The sequence below is a fragment of the Camelus dromedarius genome, chromosome 19 (assembly GCF_036321535.1).
Source record: "Camelus dromedarius isolate mCamDro1 chromosome 19, mCamDro1.pat, whole genome shotgun sequence".
Lineage (NCBI taxonomy): Eukaryota > Metazoa > Chordata > Mammalia > Artiodactyla > Camelidae > Camelus > Camelus dromedarius.
In genome coordinates this window covers 19,186,165-19,204,500 of record NC_087454.1, presented here as the reverse complement: position 1 = coordinate 19,204,500, position 18,336 = coordinate 19,186,165, and the positions used below count along the sequence as shown (strand labels likewise).

General features: G+C 48.8%; 3 protein-coding genes across 5 annotated transcripts; 1 reads left to right on the top strand and 2 right to left on the bottom strand.

The window, feature by feature from the left end:
- The first annotated feature begins 2,068 nt into the window (after positions 1-2,068).
- RNF39 (ring finger protein 39) lies at positions 2,069-7,759 on the top strand. The gene is made up of 4 exons (XM_031435075.2): positions 2,069-2,884; positions 4,593-4,615; positions 4,828-4,919; positions 6,323-7,759. The coding sequence occupies exons 1-4, from the start codon at positions 2,519-2,521 to the stop codon at positions 6,901-6,903; spliced, it is 1,062 nt and encodes a 353-aa protein (XP_031290935.2). The 5' UTR covers positions 2,069-2,518; the 3' UTR covers positions 6,904-7,759.
- On the bottom strand, positions 7,687-10,844 carry PPP1R11 (protein phosphatase 1 regulatory inhibitor subunit 11). Its single transcript, XM_010994251.2, has 3 exons — positions 10,608-10,844; positions 9,395-9,503; positions 7,687-8,966 (listed from the first exon to the last, which is right to left on the bottom strand). Exons 1-3 carry the CDS (start codon positions 10,674-10,676, stop codon positions 8,764-8,766), a joined length of 381 nt encoding a protein of 126 aa, XP_010992553.1. The 5' UTR covers positions 10,677-10,844; the 3' UTR covers positions 7,687-8,763.
- Positions 10,845-12,679: 1,835 nt separating this feature from the next.
- On the bottom strand, positions 12,680-16,003 carry POLR1H (RNA polymerase I subunit H). Of its 3 annotated transcripts, none has more exons than XM_010994250.3 (5): positions 15,874-16,003; positions 15,535-15,690; positions 15,190-15,290; positions 14,883-14,992; positions 12,680-12,965 (listed from the first exon to the last, which is right to left on the bottom strand). In XM_010994250.3, exons 2-5 carry the CDS (start codon positions 15,668-15,670, stop codon positions 12,941-12,943), a joined length of 372 nt encoding a protein of 123 aa, XP_010992552.1. In that variant the 5' UTR covers positions 15,671-15,690; positions 15,874-16,003; the 3' UTR covers positions 12,680-12,940. The 3 variants fall into 3 exon arrangements, with proteins under 3 accessions (XP_010992552.1, XP_031290939.1, XP_031290938.1); XM_031435079.2 differs by having other exon boundaries at positions 15,777-15,952; XM_031435078.2 differs by having other exon boundaries at positions 15,535-15,951.
- Positions 16,004-18,336: the final 2,333 nt, after the last annotated feature.

Genomic DNA, 18,336 nt, shown 5'->3' with positions numbered 1-18,336 from the left:
GAGAGTCACAGAAAGGCACTTGGGTTGGTGACAGTTGGTGAAGAGACTCAGAGGCATTTCTCTGACATTCCAGGCCCAGATCCAGGAAGAGTCCAATGTCCAAGAGGCCTTGAAGCTGAGAAAATGAAGCAATCAAAAAAAAAAAAAAAAAAAAAAGAGAGAGAGAGAGAAATAGAAGAGGACAGACAAGAAGGCCTAAAGAGGCAGAGAAATCCAAAAAATGCTACCAACTGAAAGAAGCAAAAACAGAAAAGTGCAGACAGTCCCAAAAGGCCAGAGACAAGGAGAAAGGGAAAGCATGTATATTAGTTTCTTATTTTCTGCTGTAACAGATTATCACAAACTTTTGTTTGAAATGTTTGAAATAACACACATTTATTATCTTACAGTTCTGCAGTTCAGAAGTCTGAACTGGGTCTTACAAGGGTAAAATCAAGGTGTCGGTGGAGCTAGGTTCCATCTAGAATCCATCTCCTTGTCTTCTCCAGCTTCTAGAGACTGACACCTCCTTTGCTCATGGCCCCTCTTCCTCAGTCTTCAAAGCCAGCAATGTCAGGCTGAGGGCTTCTCATTGTTTCTCTCTTTCTCTGGTTGTCCTCTTCTGCATCTGTCCTCCACTTTTCAGGACCCTTGGATAATCTAGAATAACCTCCCTACTTTAAACTCAGCTGATTAGCCATCTTAATTCCATCTGCAAGCTTAATTCCCCTTTACCACGTAAGGTAACACATTCACAGGTTCCAGGAATTAGGACATGGACATCTCTGGGGGACCATTATTTGACTTAACTATAACATGGAAGTCCATTTTACAAAACAGATTTTGGTCATATCTGTAGTCTTGTTTGGGTGGCTGTGCGTTTTATAAATGTGGAGCTGGGAGGTTTGCTCCAAGAAGAGTGTAGACATATTTATTTGCAAAGTTTGTTTATCAGAGTGTCATATTTGAGTGGCTCCCTGATTGTAGAGGGGGAGAACGATGCCTGCAGGGGGTGCCTAATAACGTGCTGTTGCCCCATAAAGACTTACTGCTGTTGTGTTGTTGTTCTCGTTGACAATAAAACTAATGACAGTGTCTCTTTGCATGTTTTTCTTTGAGTATGTCTATCTGTCCCCAAATAATCCTGGGTGTCTGTGCCAGAGATATGAGACTATTCAGGCATCTGTGATGTCGGCATGCCTATAAGTCTGTACACTTTGGGGCTTTTGGACATTGAGGGATGCACATGTATGTTTGTACAATAACGTGTGTGATCATAGTTGTAGATAATCTGAATGTTTACTGATTCACAACCCCCCAGGGGTGTCCAGACAGAAAGGCCTGGCATAAGAGAGGCGGAGGAACTGGGAAGAGGAGGGAGCAGGGAGGAAGGGCTGAGAAGAGGGAAGAGGAGAGGTGAGGAAAGAGGGAATGAGGAAAGATCTGAGAACAATCAGAAAGCAGAAGGGAGTTTCAGGGATTGGAAATTAAAAAGAGGCAGGGTGGAGTCACAGCAAGGACAGAACTCAGATCTGAGTATGGTTCCACTGCAGGTCATTTCTCTGCTGCATGGCCTTGGCAATGCCAGCTCTCTGGGCCTCAGGTGACCAAAAGAGTGAAAATTGATAACCTTTAGGTACATTCCAAAGAAGGAGAGAAAGAGAAGAGTGGAAATCAAAACATATACAGGAAAAGAGAGAGAGAGAGAGAGAGGGAGAGAGAGAGAAACAACTAGATAGAGAGACATAGGAAGAAAGTAACAAGAGAGGCCCTGGGCACCAGCCCAGGGTAGAGCTGAGAGAGCCCTACCCTGACTCCTTGAGGAGGGAGTGTGGGCGCCTGCTCCCCACCCCTTATCCCAAAGCTTCAGTGTCCTTAAGCCCTTAATAGGTAAGGCAGGAAGATGGAACGAAGAGAGGCCTGGAATGACAGCCACACACCAACGCTCAGAGGCCTGCCAAAGCCACACAAATCAGGATCTGTGTTTCCGGGGCCCCAAGCCCCCAGATGTAGGTGTGCCAGCCACCTGGAATGACTCATACGCTGGCGATGTGGGCACACATGCCAAAAGCGAGCCTGGGCACTCTGCCCATCCGTCCACCACAGGCGGAGGGGGAGGTGAGATTCGGACTTCTCCTGGGGGTTACAGGGGCTGCCACTGCGCACGTTGCTCCCTTGCCCCCATAGCGCCCCCTAGCGACCACCTCCTCGGCTCGAGACCTAGGTGTCCCTGCCTCCCACCCTCCTCCCCCAAACCTTACCCGGGAAGCAGGAGAACCAGATGGGGTGTTACGCAAGGCCTGATGTTTACCTCCCGCAGGGGCCTCCTCCTCCCTATAAAGCCTGACGTAGTGGGGAGATTGGCGGAGACAGACTGGTTGAAGAGAGAGGCGATTCCAGCAGAAAGGTAGAAGAGTGTCGGAAAGTTAATGCGGGAGTCGGAGAGAGGGGCATCGACGCAACCAGCGGCACAGGCGCTCAGCCATCTGCATACCCGAAGGCGGTCGCGGAAGGGACGGCGCCCAGACGCTGGCTCCCCATGGAGGCGCCGGAGCTGCTGGGCCCGGGGCTGGTGGAGCGTCTGGAGCAGCTGGCGACGTGCCCGCTGTGCGGGGGCCCCTTCGAGGACCCAGTGCTCCTGGCGTGTGAGCACAGCTTCTGCCGCGCGTGCCTGGCCCGCTGCTGGGGGACCCCGCCGGCGACCGGCCCCGAGGCGTCCCCCACCGCCTGCCCGTGCTGCGGCCTGCCGTGCCCCCGCCGCAGCCTGAGGTCGAACGTGCGGCTGGCCGTGGAGGTGCGCATCAGCCGCGGGCTGTGCGAGAAGCTGGCCGAGCCCGGGGCGCGCACGGGGAAACGCCGAGGGGGCCGCATCCCCACCATGGGCTGCCTGGACCCGCACGGAGAGGTGAGGCAGGGGTGCGCTTCGCGAGTCCGCTGCTGTCTCTGTACGGGGTGATCCGTGGCTCCCTGGGGAAGCGGGGAATGGTACTTCCCGAGCCGAGGCCCTTCTGGAAGTTTAGGCAAAAGATGGAGAAAAGCAAACGACCAGCAGCTGTCAAGTGAGAGGTGTCAGGAAGAACGACGGGACGAAGTTGACACTTTGCCCAGAGGGAAGGCGGCTGGACGGATGCCTGAGCCTCGTTAGAGGGGCTGGAGAGAAGGCGTTGGGGGCACTAGACAGAACTTGAGGAGACCCCTGAGGCTCTGCGAAGAACGGGGGAACTGGGAGGCTGATGAGGGACGCCCCTAGGCACCTAGGAGGAGGAGACCTGGCGGAGGGGAGGGAGCAGGCTGTGGGGATGGGACGGGGGTGGGGGCAGTGGAGGGAGGAAGCTGACGGGGGCGGAAGCGAGCTGGGGGCTGGGGAGGTAAGGGAGTTCAGAACTAGCCAAAGGAAGGAGGAGCAGGAAGGAGGTCGGAGGAAAAGCTGGAGTGGAGGGGAGAGAAGCAGGGGGCTGTTAAAAGGAGGGGAGAAGGGAGGAGGAGGCAGATCCAAATTCTCCTGTAGCGTCGTAGGGTAGGTTCCTGGGGCTCTGGCCTAAGCCTTGCTCCGTGTTTGTTATCATTGTCCTCCGCTCCTCCCAGGGCCCCAGGCAGAGGCGGCGATGAGTGGAGGCGAGGCACGGGAGAACAGCCGTGGGGACCTCCGGCTCCTCTCTACATCCACCCTTATCACCCACTCACCCATCCCCCAGCGTCCCTCCTGGGCCCTGACTCCTTGGCCACCAACCAACCCCATTCCCTTGCCCGACCCCCAGGCGTCCTGGATTCCCGACTGGCTTCTCCCCAGCAGCAGAGCCGGTCTTGGGTCTTTCTTCCACTCTTTGAAGTCTACATATACCTAATTAGTCTAGGTGTAATTGGCATAATTAGGCGAATTGCCTTTCCTCTCTTCTTCACCACCGTACTGGTCTGCCCCTACCATTCCCAATGGATAGGGAAGGGGAAAGAGGGAATCCTAGTTATTTGGAGGGGGAGTATCCAGCGCCCTCTCCTGGCTCCCATAGTACCCTGCAGATCTGTTGGGCCCTCTGGGACACATCAAAGTCCAGCTGCCTCCTTGGTCAGGGAAGAGAGATACAGAACAAAGGGACCAATAAACGCCACTGGGCTTTTATGGCAAGAGGTGAAGCAGCGTTATTATAAGGCTTTTATATGTGAACTCTTAGCTCAGGGGCTCTGGGTATGTGTTTGGTCTGTGTGATTGAGAAGGAGGGGGATGCTTATCTGGGATACACCCTCAGGAAGGATTGTTTCCAATCCTATTCACAGAGAAGGGACAGAGAAGGGAGGAGGGCAGGAAGCAAAGACAGGTAAGGACTCTGGGGGATGGGGAACTGAGAGGATTTGGGGTATTAGGAAGGAGAGGAGGATGATAGGGGGTGGAGTTAGATGGATGGGAAAGTGGTGAAGGAGGGAAGGCAGACTCAGGAAAGGCAAAGGGGGAGAATGAAAGGAAAAGGGACCGCAGGGGATAAAGGGTGAGATCACTCGGAGGTGGGGAGGGACCTCACCAACTCAGACCCAGCTACCTGAGGAGAGGGTGGAGGGAGAGGGCTCCCCACAGTCTGAAGCCCAGAGCTCACTTCCATGTTTTCTTCTTTCCACTGCAGGATAATAGGAAGACGTGGAGAAGGTGAGTCCATTTTTACTGTTTCTTCTTTTCTATTACCAGCTGCCACATCCATCACCTTCTCCCAGGTCCCACATCTCCATCCCCACTCAAAGACACGTTTTCAGGGTGTAGCTTAACCCTTTTCTGCTCCAGAGATATGAGTAGGGTAGGGGTGGGGGCATCAGGGGGCAGGTGTCTACCAATTTCCTGACCCTTCTCCCTCCTCTCTCCAGATTTGATGCCCCAACGCCCAAGTCATCTAACTCAGAGGATGATCTCCCTGAAGATTATCCCGTGGTCAAAAACATGCTTCATAGACTGACGGGTAAGGAGGGCAGAAGGGAGGGAACTGAACGAAAGTCTGGTTTGTTTGTTTGTTCTCTTTTCTCTCTCAAATATGACCACATCCTTTATGATGTCTCCATTAGTTTCCTAAGGCTGCCATAACAAAGCATCACACACAAAGTGGCTTGAACAATAGAAATGTATTGTCTCACAGATCAGGAGGTAGAAGTCAAGGTGTGGGCAGTGTTGGTTCCTTCCAGGGGCTGAGAGGGAGAGTCTGTTCCAGGACCCTCTCCTAGCTTCTGGTAGGCTGAGGCATTCCTTGGCCTGGAGATTGCATTTTCCCTGCGTTTTCTCCTTCACTTCACGTGTCTAATGACCTCATTTAAACCTGATTACCTCTGTAAAGATTCTATTTCTAAATAGTCAAATTCTGAGGTATTGGAGGATTTCATATTTTGGAGAGAGAACACAATTCAGCCCACAAAAAGGTCTTAAGGTCCTTAATACTTCATAGTCCAGACTTTCTCCCTTTTTATTCATACAGTCACACAACAGACCCCTGGAGGGCGGCTGCTTCTGGGGAATCTCTGCTTCTACCACTTCTCATCCTCCTTTCCAGAAGCGTCCCAGGACTCCTGCATCTCCTTGCCCCTGGGGCTCTGGGCCTTCTCTGCAGCTTTTGGGGACTTCAGTCACTCCCAAGATTGCCCTCTGCCCTTCTTTAAACTGCCTAGAGAAGGTGCTCCATCCTCTTGGTCACTCACCATCCTACTAACCCCAGATTGCTTCTAGCACCCCTAATCTAGACATCTTTCTTCAAAGCACCCCTTACGGACAAGGCCAATGGTTATTTCTTTCTGGTTCTTTGGCTGTCACCCCCTGCTCTCTCCTCCTTTGCTCCTCCCTCCCTATAGAAATAGGCCTGTCTACTCCCACCTATTCCTGTGGGTGGTGGGCTGGTTTCTCAAGATGCTTTGGATTCCTTACTCTGGCCCTTCCCTCTATTACTTGGGGTGCTGGTATCTGGTATCAGTCTTCCTCTTTACATCCACCTTCCCTATCCTGTTGACCCAGCTCTCATGCCCCATCCCAGACGCTGCAGATTGAGGTATCAGTCCTCACTCCTCCCCAGAAGTCAGATCAGCCTCACTCTTCCCCTATCCCTACAAACCAGGCAACCCCCCTCCCCCTGCCCTTTGATCTCTGCTCTGTGCTCCCTGCTCTGGGCCAGTAGGGTCCTTCTTCAAGTCCAATTCATTAGAAGGAAGTGGCCCATCAGCGCAGGTTTGGTCTTGCCTGGGTCTGCTCTTCATGTGCCTTCACCGTCTTTGGTCCTACAGTCGCCTTTTGAGCTGTCTAGGCTTCTTCCATGCCCTCCGCAGAGTCCTCTCCATCCTGTCCCGCCTCTCACACGGTCTTCCCCTGCCTTCCCCTCTCCAGCCGACCTCACCCTGGACCCTAGCACCGCACACCGGCGCCTGCTCGTCTCCGCGGACCGCCGCGGTGTCCGACTGGCCCCGCCAGGGACGCCTGCGCCTCCTGACAGCCCGGCGCGCTTCGATCAGCTCCCGGCGGTGCTGGGCGCGCAGGGCTTCGGGGCGGGCCGCCACTGCTGGGAGGTGGAGACCGCCGACGCCGCCTCCTGCGGAGACTCTTCCGGGGAGGACGAGGACGACGGGGAGAGCCGCTATGCCGTGGGCGCCGCCGGCGAGTCGGTGCGACGCAAGGGCCGAGTAGGGCTGTGCCCCGCGGGGGCCGTGTGGGCCGTGGAGGGCCGCGGCGGCCGCCTGTGGGCGCTCACAGCCCCGGAGCCCACCCCGCTGGGCGGCGCCGGGCCCCCGCCGCGGCGCATTCGCGTGGACTTGGACTGGGAGCGGGGCCGCGTGGCCTTCTACGACGGCCGCTCCCTCGACTTGCTCTTCGCCTTCCAGGCGCCCGGCCCCCTGGGGGAGCGCGTCTTCCCGCTGCTGTGCACCTGCGACCCCCGCGCCCCGCTACGCATCGTGCCCGGGGAAGGCTGAGACGCTCGCCCACACCCCCCACGCCGGTTTGGCCCGAAGCGAGGCTGGTTCCTCTGGGACACAAAAATCCTTACTCATTCCCGGGATCATGTCCACATGCCCACTGCGGCAGAACTGATAAGCACCCCCCGCCCACCTACATGGTCTCTTTTCTCCCAAATAGTTAGGACCTCAACTGGCCTCCAGTTTCCACATCCATGCCCAAAGTCAAATCCATTCCTGCCCCCTCCCTCTCGAGAGGCTTCTCGCCCACGGCTACCCTAGTACTTCCCAACGGATCCCTCCCCTTCTACCATACTCTATCCCAGGCCTGAATTGGGGAACAGGCCTGCCCCATTAGTACTGGTAAATGGTCCATGTTTAATACACACAGGCCCTGCGGGTCAAATATTTACCTCCCACTGCTGCCTCTCCTCTTGGCAAAGGGCCCAGTGCCCTCTCCACAGCTCTGAGGCTTGGGCTTCCCTGCCCTGTCCTCAAGAGAAGCAAGAGCCTCCTCCCCAAAACCAAGAGGCTGGACTCTGGCCCCAGCCTTAAGGTCCTCTAGGAAGCTTATGACTCCCTTTTTTGGGAGGTGGGGGCAGGCCCGTTCTACTCCACCTGGACGACTTTTCCTGCTTACAGCCTTTCCCCATTAAGAACCTTCTTAAAACTCCCCCCTGCACATACAAGGAACCAATGGTGCTACCCTTACTTTCCTCAACCTGGGAATGGCCCAGACACCCCAAATCCACCCTTGTATATAGCCTCACATCTTTCCCCGTATGTATAAATGGGCCCGTATTTAACACGTTTTATGATGTTGGGTTATTTATTTTGTGCATCTGTGGCAATAAATGAGATCTCAGTGGTGGTATGGATTTGACTGATCTCTGCAATTCTGCATGGCAAGAAGCCTGGAAAATGACATCCAGATCCCAGTAAGGGGAGGGGAGGGCCAGAGAGCTGGACATCTGGGCTGGTGAGACATCAAAGCCTAGGAAGGAAGGAGTAAGAGTGCAGTGGAGGCGACCTACCCCCATCTCTTCGCTCCTTCCCCTTTCCTTCCTTTCCCAGGGACCCAGGCCCCTGGGACCATGTTGGATCTGTCTCCTAAGCTGGAAGACCAAATGCTAAGGAGATAGTTGGCTCTAAGTGACCAGTCCTGAAGCCAGCTCCGTCAGAAACCCTAGATCACATGAGAAGGGTGAGGAGAGAGGACATGACTATTTCTTTTTCCATTTCCCATTAAAGGTGAGAATGACAAAGACCTCTCTCTCTCTCCTAACTCCTCTTAAGGGCAGAAGGAGTGGGCAGAAGAGGAGGGAAAGGGCTAGGAGACTTGAGGTCTCCTGTAAGACCTCACATCCCACAGGCAAGGACTACGAGTTAGGGTGACATAAATACATTAGTGGAAGAGCGCTAAGCCAGGATTAACAAGCACAGTTGGGGCAAGATTGCCTGGAATCTGACTAGGACCCTGGCAGTGAAAGCTGGGGCTGCTGGAAACCCAACTGAAGTGTTTGGGACTCAAGTAGAGAGTGCAAGGGGGCAAGATAACGGGATCCCAGGACAGGCAGTTTGGCAGTGAGAACAAAGGGGAGAGACTGGGACCAAGATGCCTGGATCCCTGGAGAGAGGATGCTGAGTATTGCAAGGAGAAATGAGGGCTGGGGGAACCCATAAGTCTGGGTTCTGGAATAGCAGCAAGTCAGAATTCCAGGATCTCTGTTCACCCTTCTCTTCCTCTTCCTTCTATCAGGCAGAGGAGAGGGGAGGAGGGGGCTTGAGAAGGTATCAAACCCTGGGTTTAGTCCCCAGGTAGCCACATGAATACATTCAGGACCAGACAAACACAGGAATGGTGGGGGAGAGAGGAATTTAGTGCTGCATTGGCCCTGGAGGGGGCTGGGAGGGGTCAGGAGGCTGGGGAGGGGTGGTGGGGCTTGGTCCCGGGGTTGCACGACGCCGTCCCTTGCGGTGGCCCCGTACACAGTGTGTATGACCACAGCCCTCCTCTTCCTCCTCATCACTCTCCGTGGAGCTCTCGCCAAAGGCCCGAGGTTTCTCATAAATACAGCAGCCTGGATTTGGAGGGAGGAGCCCAGTTAAAAAGGAGGAAGAATTAAGATATAGTGTCAGTTCCATTCCCACTGGATCTCAGTAAAAATTTCAGCCTTTTCTCCTACCTTCCAGGATCCAGCTTCCCGAGGCCCACGCCCTGGGACTCAGACACCCAACCCCTTTGTCCTTTTCTGCCAGGAATCCCAAGCTCCACTTCTTTCACCTCCGATACCTCTGGGCTTCAGGCCTTGGCACACCCCAATTCAAGCCCCTCCCTACATCTTTCCCTCTAACTTTAACCTCCTCTCCCTGATGCCAGAGAACCACCAAGGCAGCAACAGGATTATGAGCATCTGGGGGCTTTGGGAAGGTCAGTGGCTGTGAGAAGCAGAAGATATGCAGAGGGGAGCCAGAACTCCAGGGTTACTGGGGGCCAACAATGACTCACATTTTGATGAGCGGCGCCCCATGTGTTCGTTGTCCACAGTGTCACTCGTCCATTCCACTTTTTTCTCTGGCTTCCGTTTCCGAAGTTTGATGGTTAGGCTCCGGTTCTCCTGGAAGGTTAAGAAGGATGGGCATACCCATCTAGTCCCCTCCTACTAACCTTTCCCACTGCCTCCCAGGGGTCTCCTCTTTTCCCTTCCCCAGCTCAATCAGGATCATAGACATGGTGCCAGAGGAGCTGAGTGCTGAGAGAAGATAAAACAGAATAGGCTTTTGACCTCGGGGATTTCCTTGAGGAATCATGAAGTATTATTTCCTGTTCTTGGTAAACCACTAGTATACAGAGAAGACACAATTCCTAACCTAGGAAAGGTCCCAGCAAATCTTCAAAGGAAAATATAATCCTCGCTGTTTCTCCGTCTTCCTCCCCAAATCATTCTTGGTGGTATTAATACATGGACATTGTTTTCTCAGTCGCCAATGCCTAATCTTTGATCTCCTTTTCTTTTTTTCCAGACCCTCCCTATTCTTTTTCCCATTAAAGAAAGAATTCCATTCTCATCTCTCTCATCCTCAAGCCCAGCCCTTCTCACCTCTTATCCAACTATTCCCTGGTATCCTGGCAGCTCTAGTAACTATTACTCCAAACTCCGTTAATCAGGGGGGTTACTAAACCCAGTACTACAACTTCTCCCTTTGAAAGCAACTTAACCTGTTTTTGCAAAAATGCTACATTTCCCTCTATTTATATCTCCTCTGATTTCTCAAAAGACTATCTTCATTTCCCTTTTCTTGTTCCCTCATTTCCTCTCCTTCCTTTTACATTCATCCTTTTAACAAATATTTATTGATAAATATGCTTCCAGTCAAATTCCCCTATAGCTGGCCTCCAATCATGCTTTCTTGCTACACAGCCCTTCATTTTCCCCCAGCATCTTCCTGGCTCCTTAATCCCCAAGTTCCTGTTCTTCCGTCAATTATACACACCACCACTCCAAGCAGCATCACCTACATTCTAACTCTATTACACGTCGCTGGACCAGCCTTCTGCACCAACTCTGACACACCGAAAATCCCCAATACCTTGCGATTCTCCCAATCCCACTCCTCCCATATCCCCAGGCCCAGCCCCTCCAGCAACTCTCCAAAGCCCTATCCCTTCCCTCCCGGTATCTCCCCGACCCCTAAACAGCGCCTCCCCCCGCCTTTCTCACGGGCTCGGTTGTCACGGTAACCGTTGTCTCAGTGACGGTCTCACTCAGCCCGGCCCCTGCCTCAGCCATGGCTAAGGCTGAGGAGAGGGAGGAGGGGAGGAAGGGGGATGAGACACCCTTCTCTCTTTTCTGAGTCTCTGAGGTCTAAGAGAATCGGTATCAGTTCAGATTAGTAGCCAGGATCCTCCACCTTCTTTTTTCCCCCTCCTCCCGGGCCTCCGCTGCCCCACCCCTGGGGATAACCTGTCCAACCCCACTTCCGGCTCTCCACTTCCGGGTATGACGCAGTCTGTGGTCCCACTTTTCCTTTCCCCGCACTACACGCGTCAAAGCGCAGGGTCGTCAGATTAGTTCCGCTGTAATGTGACAGCGCGCAGACGCCGCAAAGAGGGGACACAAATTTGGTGGAAGAGGCGTCGCTGCGGTGTGGGAGCAGGGAAGGCGCAGTCGGGGGCAGCGGGCACTTGCGCAACAGAGCAGGAACCCGCGGTCTGGAAGGGTAGATACGGGCTTGGCGCAGCGGACTGGGTTCAGACATCCAGCAGCTGAGCCCACTTTCCCAGACTCCATCCCTTGGATGTGTGGAAGGGCGGAGAAACTAAGGGACAGTAGTAGTGAACCTACCATGGCCTATCTTTCCCTCTTATTGTTTCGTCTGGGAATTAGAGAATCGGGACCTCGAAGCAGTTGGAAACACTGATTCTGAGTTCTAGTCCTCGCCCTGTGCCTGTAGGTGTTTGAGCGGGGCACTTAATGCACCTTCAGATTGGATTTTTTCCTGTCACTGCGCTAGAACTTGAAGATGGAAGTGCATAAAATACTCAGATTCTGCGTTTTTGCTCCCGGTCTAGTGAGGAGGATTGGCAAAAATGCTAACAAAAATATGATATTGGGATATTAACATAGATGTAAATCTCATCTGTGAAGCTGAATTTAGTTATATATTGCCTAAACTCGCTCTGGGGTGGAGATGAGTAAGAGTAAGGCATAGAAATGGTCATAAATTACAATACAGGCCAATTTATGCTAAAATAAAAATATGTGCATGTTTCTCAGGGAGCGAAAAAGTATCTCAGAAAACAGACAAATGGCTGTTTTAGGTAAAGAAAGCAGTTACAAAGTCGTATTGTGTGCACTGAAAGAAATGCAATTTTGTACTGCTGGGATGTAAGGGCCAGATGAGGATTGCCAGGTAGGCGTGGTTATATGAGCGTCCCTTTATGCTTTGCTAAGAAACTGGGACTTTATCCAGTCGGTGTTACAGGCCAGAGAAAGGCTTAAAACGTGAACAGATTTGATTTAGATTTCAGGAGTCAGGCAGAAAAGTCAACTACCAGAAGTGTTCAAACGTACAGCAAAGACTGCCCTCTTCATCCTTACAAGTTGCTGTGGGGGTCAAGCAAGATAGTACGAGAGCTCTCAATATATAAAGGGCCACACAATTACAAGATAATCATCATTACTGTCATCCTCTGATCACCATTTAAACCAAGGAATGCAGGAATGCTGATTCCCAGACTGAAATCTGAATATGTTTATTGTGCCTGGACTACGTGTTTGTTTCCCCTCTAAGCTTTTGGTTCAAACTGAAAAAAGCAAGATACAACTCAGCATGTATATATAGTAAAGCCCATTAAAAAAAAAATCTAAATATTTCTGTGGAGTGGGATCCCTTTGGAATTTTTACTTTTTTCTTTCTACCTTTCTATATATGAATCTATTACAATGAATATATATATGTATATATATATAAAATTTGTCTCAAGAACAATAAAAAAAATTTTTCCAAAATGTCCACATGTATCTCTTAGTGTCAGATTTTTTTTTTTTTTTTGTCCAAACTTACATACCAAATGAATCTGGATAAGTTTTCTGTTGAATCTCTCCCTATCCAAACTCCTACTTTTTGTTTCCCTAAATTCAGGAACCAAATAGATTTAGATAGGGAGGGAATACTTTTAATTGCCTTTTTATATTAACCTCAATCCTGGCTCCATTTTTCTTTTTCTTTCTTATGTACTAATTTATATTATCTTTTTATAGATGATATATTTGTTGAATGAACACATGTATTTCTGTAAACTAAATTTATTTGGAATAAGACAGGTTATAAATAACATACATATGTCTGGCTCCTAAAGAAAAATAAAACTTTAAAAAGGAAACTCAACCAGGGTAGGAGTACTCTGAGGACAATGGTAATCACCACATGACAATATGCTTTTCCTCTGGGAGCAAAACAGTGCAACCAGAAGGTGGACAAAGACCTAAGAACCCAATATCCTTCACCTTCCAAGGAGAAGGAGGGATTGTTGAGTTGCTCAGGAAAAAAATCAAGAGTCTTCCTTCTCCTGGAACCTATGAAGAAAGAAAAGACTTGTTATATTTGAACAAAGGAAGAGGTTCTAGCAGTGTAAGATGAGGCACTCAATTTAATACCAAGAAGGACTTTCATTTATGATGGTGGAGGACTAGCTCCCCTTAACAACCCTCCACATATTCAAGACAACTTTAAGATGCTGGGATTAAAAAATATATCTTGTGAATTATGAAGTATGCCAAGGTTTCCTAGGAAGCAGAAAGCACTAGCCATAAAAGAAAAAGGATAAACCAGACCTCATAAAAATTAAAAACTGCTGCTCATTAAAAAAAAAAAGTAAAAATAAATAGGTCAAAATGGGGAAAAACTACTCTCAAAAGATATAACTATAGTTTTAATCCATTGATGAGATGGCAAGAAAGTAAAGGCCATCTTCACACTGGGTGAAATGATATAAAACCAGGAATCTAGACAGGGAAATTAAAACTGAAGCCCCTGCTACATGGTGCCCTTGCTGTTTTGACAGCCCCATGGAGGAACCAGAGACAAATCAACAATGTCTGACAGGAGATACTCTGCATAAGTTTGAGACCCCCAAGAGGCTACCCCTCTATATAAAAGTGAACAAGGAAAAAAAAATCCAATTCTGCAGAAGAGGAATTTGACTGTCTCACTAGATGGTGGGAGAAAAAAAATCTATCCTGAGAATTTCTAACCAAAAGCTGGCCTTTACATTAGATTTGCAGCCCAAATTCTTACTACCTACGTTCTCCAAAATACATGAAGCTGAGAATTAATTTAACATGATTCTGGCTTGGTAGTGCCTCAAGGCACCTGAACAGGAAACACAAATGCTGAGAATATAGCTTTCACCCCAGGCCTCAAAGAAGTCTCATATTTCAAATTCTAAAAAAGTCTGAGCTTATAGTCAAAAATCACAAAACAAAAAAAAGCACCATGCAAGAGTCAACAGAAATAACAGACAGCAGCATCAGACCCACAAAACCTGTGGGTATGAGAATTATCAGATATATTATCGGACACAATATATCATGTTTAATGTATTTAAGTATAATACATATTTTAAGGATAAAAGGAACAATTTAAAATATTGAAGAATTACAAATTATTAAAAAAAATCTGAGGGGATTTGAAATATAATCAAGTAGAACTCAAGAAAAAAATTTTAAGTAACGACAATTTAAGTAAAATGAAGACAGAATTAGTGACCTGAAAGAAAGAGCAGAAGAATTTACCCAGAGGCAGCAATGAAAAGAAAGGAGATGGAGAATATGACAGGGTGAGAGAAATGGCGGGTAGAAGATAAGATCTAAGAAACAACTAATTAATGAAAGCTCCAGAATGTGGGAATTGAGAACATGGGGGAAAGGCAATATTCAATGAGATAATGGTTGATAATTTTCCAAGGTTGATAGGAAAAAAAAAAAAATCAATCCTCACTTTCAGAAAGCCCAACAAATCCCAAACAGGATAAATAAAAGAAAGCCACATCTTGATATATTGTAGTGAAACTGCAGAACACCAAAAAATAGAGGAGTCCTTAAAACTATTCTGAGAACTCATGTTCTTTAAATCATCCATGACTAATTCTCATCCAAGTAAAACTACCTTGAGTGTAGTGGGTGATTCCACTGTAACGTACTGATCAAAGAACAACACTTGCCTCCTGTATTTTTTCATTTCCTTTTAAATATCCTAAAAGATTTAGACGACTAGGTATGAAAAGAGAAAAGTGTAACTTTGGGGGTAAAAAAAGGCAAGAAACAAACAAACAAAAAACCACGACCACAAATCTCCCTATAACTTGAACTGTACAGAAATGAGGGATGGGACCAAGGAGACAATGATTTATGCAGTACAAAAAGTAAATCGCTGGATTTGTTCAGGTAGCAAACAGACTGAGAAAGGGCAGAGAGAAGGGAAAGGATACACACTTGCAGTTTGTACAGGTGTAGAAGACAGTCTGCCCTTCATCCGCTGAGCGCATCTGTCTGGTGTAGTAAGCCATTCCCTCATGACCACATCGAGCGCAGCGCCTGTCAACCTGGGAAGCAACTGGGTTAATAATTCCCCCTACTTCTCACATATAATCAGGTTATTACACTCCTCAGACTCTCTTGTTTTAAAGACCCCCACTCCTCCCCTTGGAATTGAGTACAAAACTCTCCAGATCTCAGCAATCGCCTCTCCATTTCTTTCCCACCCTCCTAACGGGGCCAGTCCTCGATGTAATTCACTTACCACGGGTCCTTGGAATTCAGGTCCTTCCTCCATTGATACAGGCATGGCTGTTCCCAGTTTGCGGAACACAAATGAAGTCTTCACCATCTTCCCCTCAAAGTCTGCGCAGGCAGTAAGAATTGGTTGCTGAGACAAGCAGAGGGGGTCTGGCACCCACGACTCCCTGGATTAGACCAGGAGGCTTTATATTGCTCCCTTCAGATGTCGTCCCAAGACCAAAAGTATAGGTGCCTGATCCTCTGCTTTAGGGTCCCCCTCTTCAGTACTACCGATCGTGAAGTCCCCCAGGCTCTGGCCCTTCCATGCTGGGCCCTCGGCCGGGGCCGCTGCGTACAAGCGCCTCACCTCGCACGTTGATGGAAAAGCCACAGCGAGTACAGGTAACCGTGTCCTGAGCTCCGGGCAGAGGCAGGACCGAGCCGCAATCCGGACAGAAATCCAGGTCTGACTGAAAGCTGGAGCAGGTGCCGGCGAGCTCCATGACGGACCGGTGGTCGAAGGCTACGCAGGGGATGAGAAATTTATTAACAAAAGAAAGAGAGTAGCCCCCTCCCCACTGAAGGGTCACTCCTATTCTGTCCCTGGACCTAAGCATACAGAACCGGAGCCATCCTCCCAAGCATGCTTTTTGCCTGTGCGGCCAAGGAACCCAAAGGTCCGGAATTCCCAGCCCGCCTCGAATACCACAAGTCGGGGCCTTTCCTGGAGCAGGCGAACGAGGCCAACCAACGCGGCGGCCTAGAGCGCCAGTTCTGCGCGGCGATGGAGCAGTGAGCGCCTGGCGGGCTAGAGCGTCTGTGCGTCCGGGCTCACGATTGGCTGTGACGTCATAACTAATCGCAGACGTGGTCCGTAGAGAGGGAGAGGAACCTCTTTGAAGGGAGTTTGTAACGCCACCTTCAGCCTGGCTCTGTGACGTCTGATAAAAAAACGTGATCGAAGCTACGTCTTCCGTTACGTTTCCCCGCAGGACTCAGTCCTGGGATGTTTATTTTATTGGTCTCGGATTTTACAGGGACGTAGTCACGGGGGGCAGTTCTCCTGAAAAATCGTACTAACTAGCGAATTTATTAGCTGCTGGACAGTGGTTAAAAACAAAGCGGAACATTGTGGAATTTACAGTTCTAGCGCTCCTTGGGCCTCGCGGGGCTCTCTGCAGAGTCCGGCCTGGCTCGCGTACTGTGGGGGCTGTTCTGGGCCCTTGGAAGGGCAGTGAGTCGACTTCTTACGGGGCAGGAAGTGGTGAGGGTGAAGGCGGACGAGGAATGCCTAGTCTCTAGGAACGAAATGATGATGTAGGACACTTGGGAAGGGCCTCAGGACTTTGGAAGTGGCAGAACAGAAGAGTTTGGGACTTTTTCCTCCTTAAATGTCTGCGGGTTGAGGGAGGATAGCATTAGTCAAGGAAGCAGCCTTGGGTAGGCTTTCAATAAGACTTGTAGAGTTTGGCTTTTAATTACGGATCCCCATCCACCTTGTCCCCTGCCTCCCATCTGCCCAACTCTAAATCATCACCGTCATCCATTAGGTGGGCAGCTGACATTTCCCTATCTTTTATAAAACATGAGGACAAGTATTTTTTAGAAACCTTGCTATTTTAACTCATCTGTAACCTACAATCTAAAATAGAAACTTGTTCTGAAGGGATAGCTTCTGGATGAGTTTCCTAGTTCTCTCCCAGTCTTTCCAGCCCCCACTAAACCAGATAGCTGTGCTAAACTCCTAACATAACAAAGTTCTGGAGCCATCACTAGTTTCTCCTTTAAAGGAAACGACCTGTGATCTATCCTTGAGAGAGGCTTTGATCTGCTTCTCTGCAAGAATGGAAAGACAAACAGTGAGGGGGTTAAAACTCTTGAGCAATCTGCTGGAGAGTGACAAGCCCCATAATAAGTTGTCTGTCTTAGAAAGGGAGGTCTTTTGCTGAGCCCACGATGGTAGGCAAGTTTTTGTTCTCACTTCTCTGTGTCTGTCTCCTTTGAAAGCGGAAATTGAAAATTACCATCTTTTCTCCCCAACTTTCCCTTTAAAGTTTGACAAAATTCAATGCAGATCAACCCAGAGTTGAATATTGTCCTAATGTAGTTAAGGAACACAGCATTAGAAGTCATGGCCCTACCCAACAAAAGCTCACAGTCTGCTCAGTTAGTATTTATTAAGCACCAGTGCCAGTCTTTGAGCAGAAGTTGGAGCTGCAAAGCTGATAACTGTGTTCTCTGACATTAAGGAGTACAAGTGACTAATTAGAATACAATGAAAGTATACACTTATAGGACAAAATGTGAGTGCCCAAGATAGGCATATAAAACAAATACGCCTGTATACTTCAAGGAAGACTGGTAAATGTTTTAATAAAATGATACAGGAATGTAAGAGGGAAAGATGCTCAGATAGATGATAAGGATAATTAATCACTAATCAAGAAATAATTTCTTTTGAGAACATGGGATTACAGACTCTAATGTTAAGTACTGTGCTAGATACTACGTATGGACAAATAAAAGTAAGGTGGTTACATTTTTAAAAATCTCAAAATAGGTATACATAGGCAATTAAGAATGTGCCTGAGGTCAGTGAGAGCCAATATTTGGTATCAGATCCTTTCTGATATTATAGATAGACCATTGTATTTGTAGATAAAAAAAATGATAGCCTCCACTCTTTTATGAGTCTGAATTTCAACATCAAAACATTAAAATTGATATCTGGAGGCAGGTATAGTTCAAGTGATAGAGTGCATGCTTAGCATACATGAGGTCCTGGGTTCAATCCCCAGTACCTTCTCTAAAAATAATAATTAATAAATGTAATTACCTCCCCCTGGAAAAAGAAAAAAAGTGATATATGAATACAGATATCACAATGGAAACTATGACTAATTTTCAAATGAATTGCAGAAGTAGAAAATCTGTTCATAGAAAGGCAGAAATCAGTGTTACATACAGTAGACTAGAAAGACTTCCTAGGCAAGGGCGTGACCTGTGGAGGATAGACAACTGACATTTATTGAGAACTTTTATCAAGCATTGTGCCAGGCTCTGTAATCTCATTTGTTCTTTGTAACCCCAAGAGGTGAAATTTTGTCTTATATCTCCATTTTATAGTTGAGGAAACTGATTTAGAGAGAGATTAAGTTACTTGCCCTGA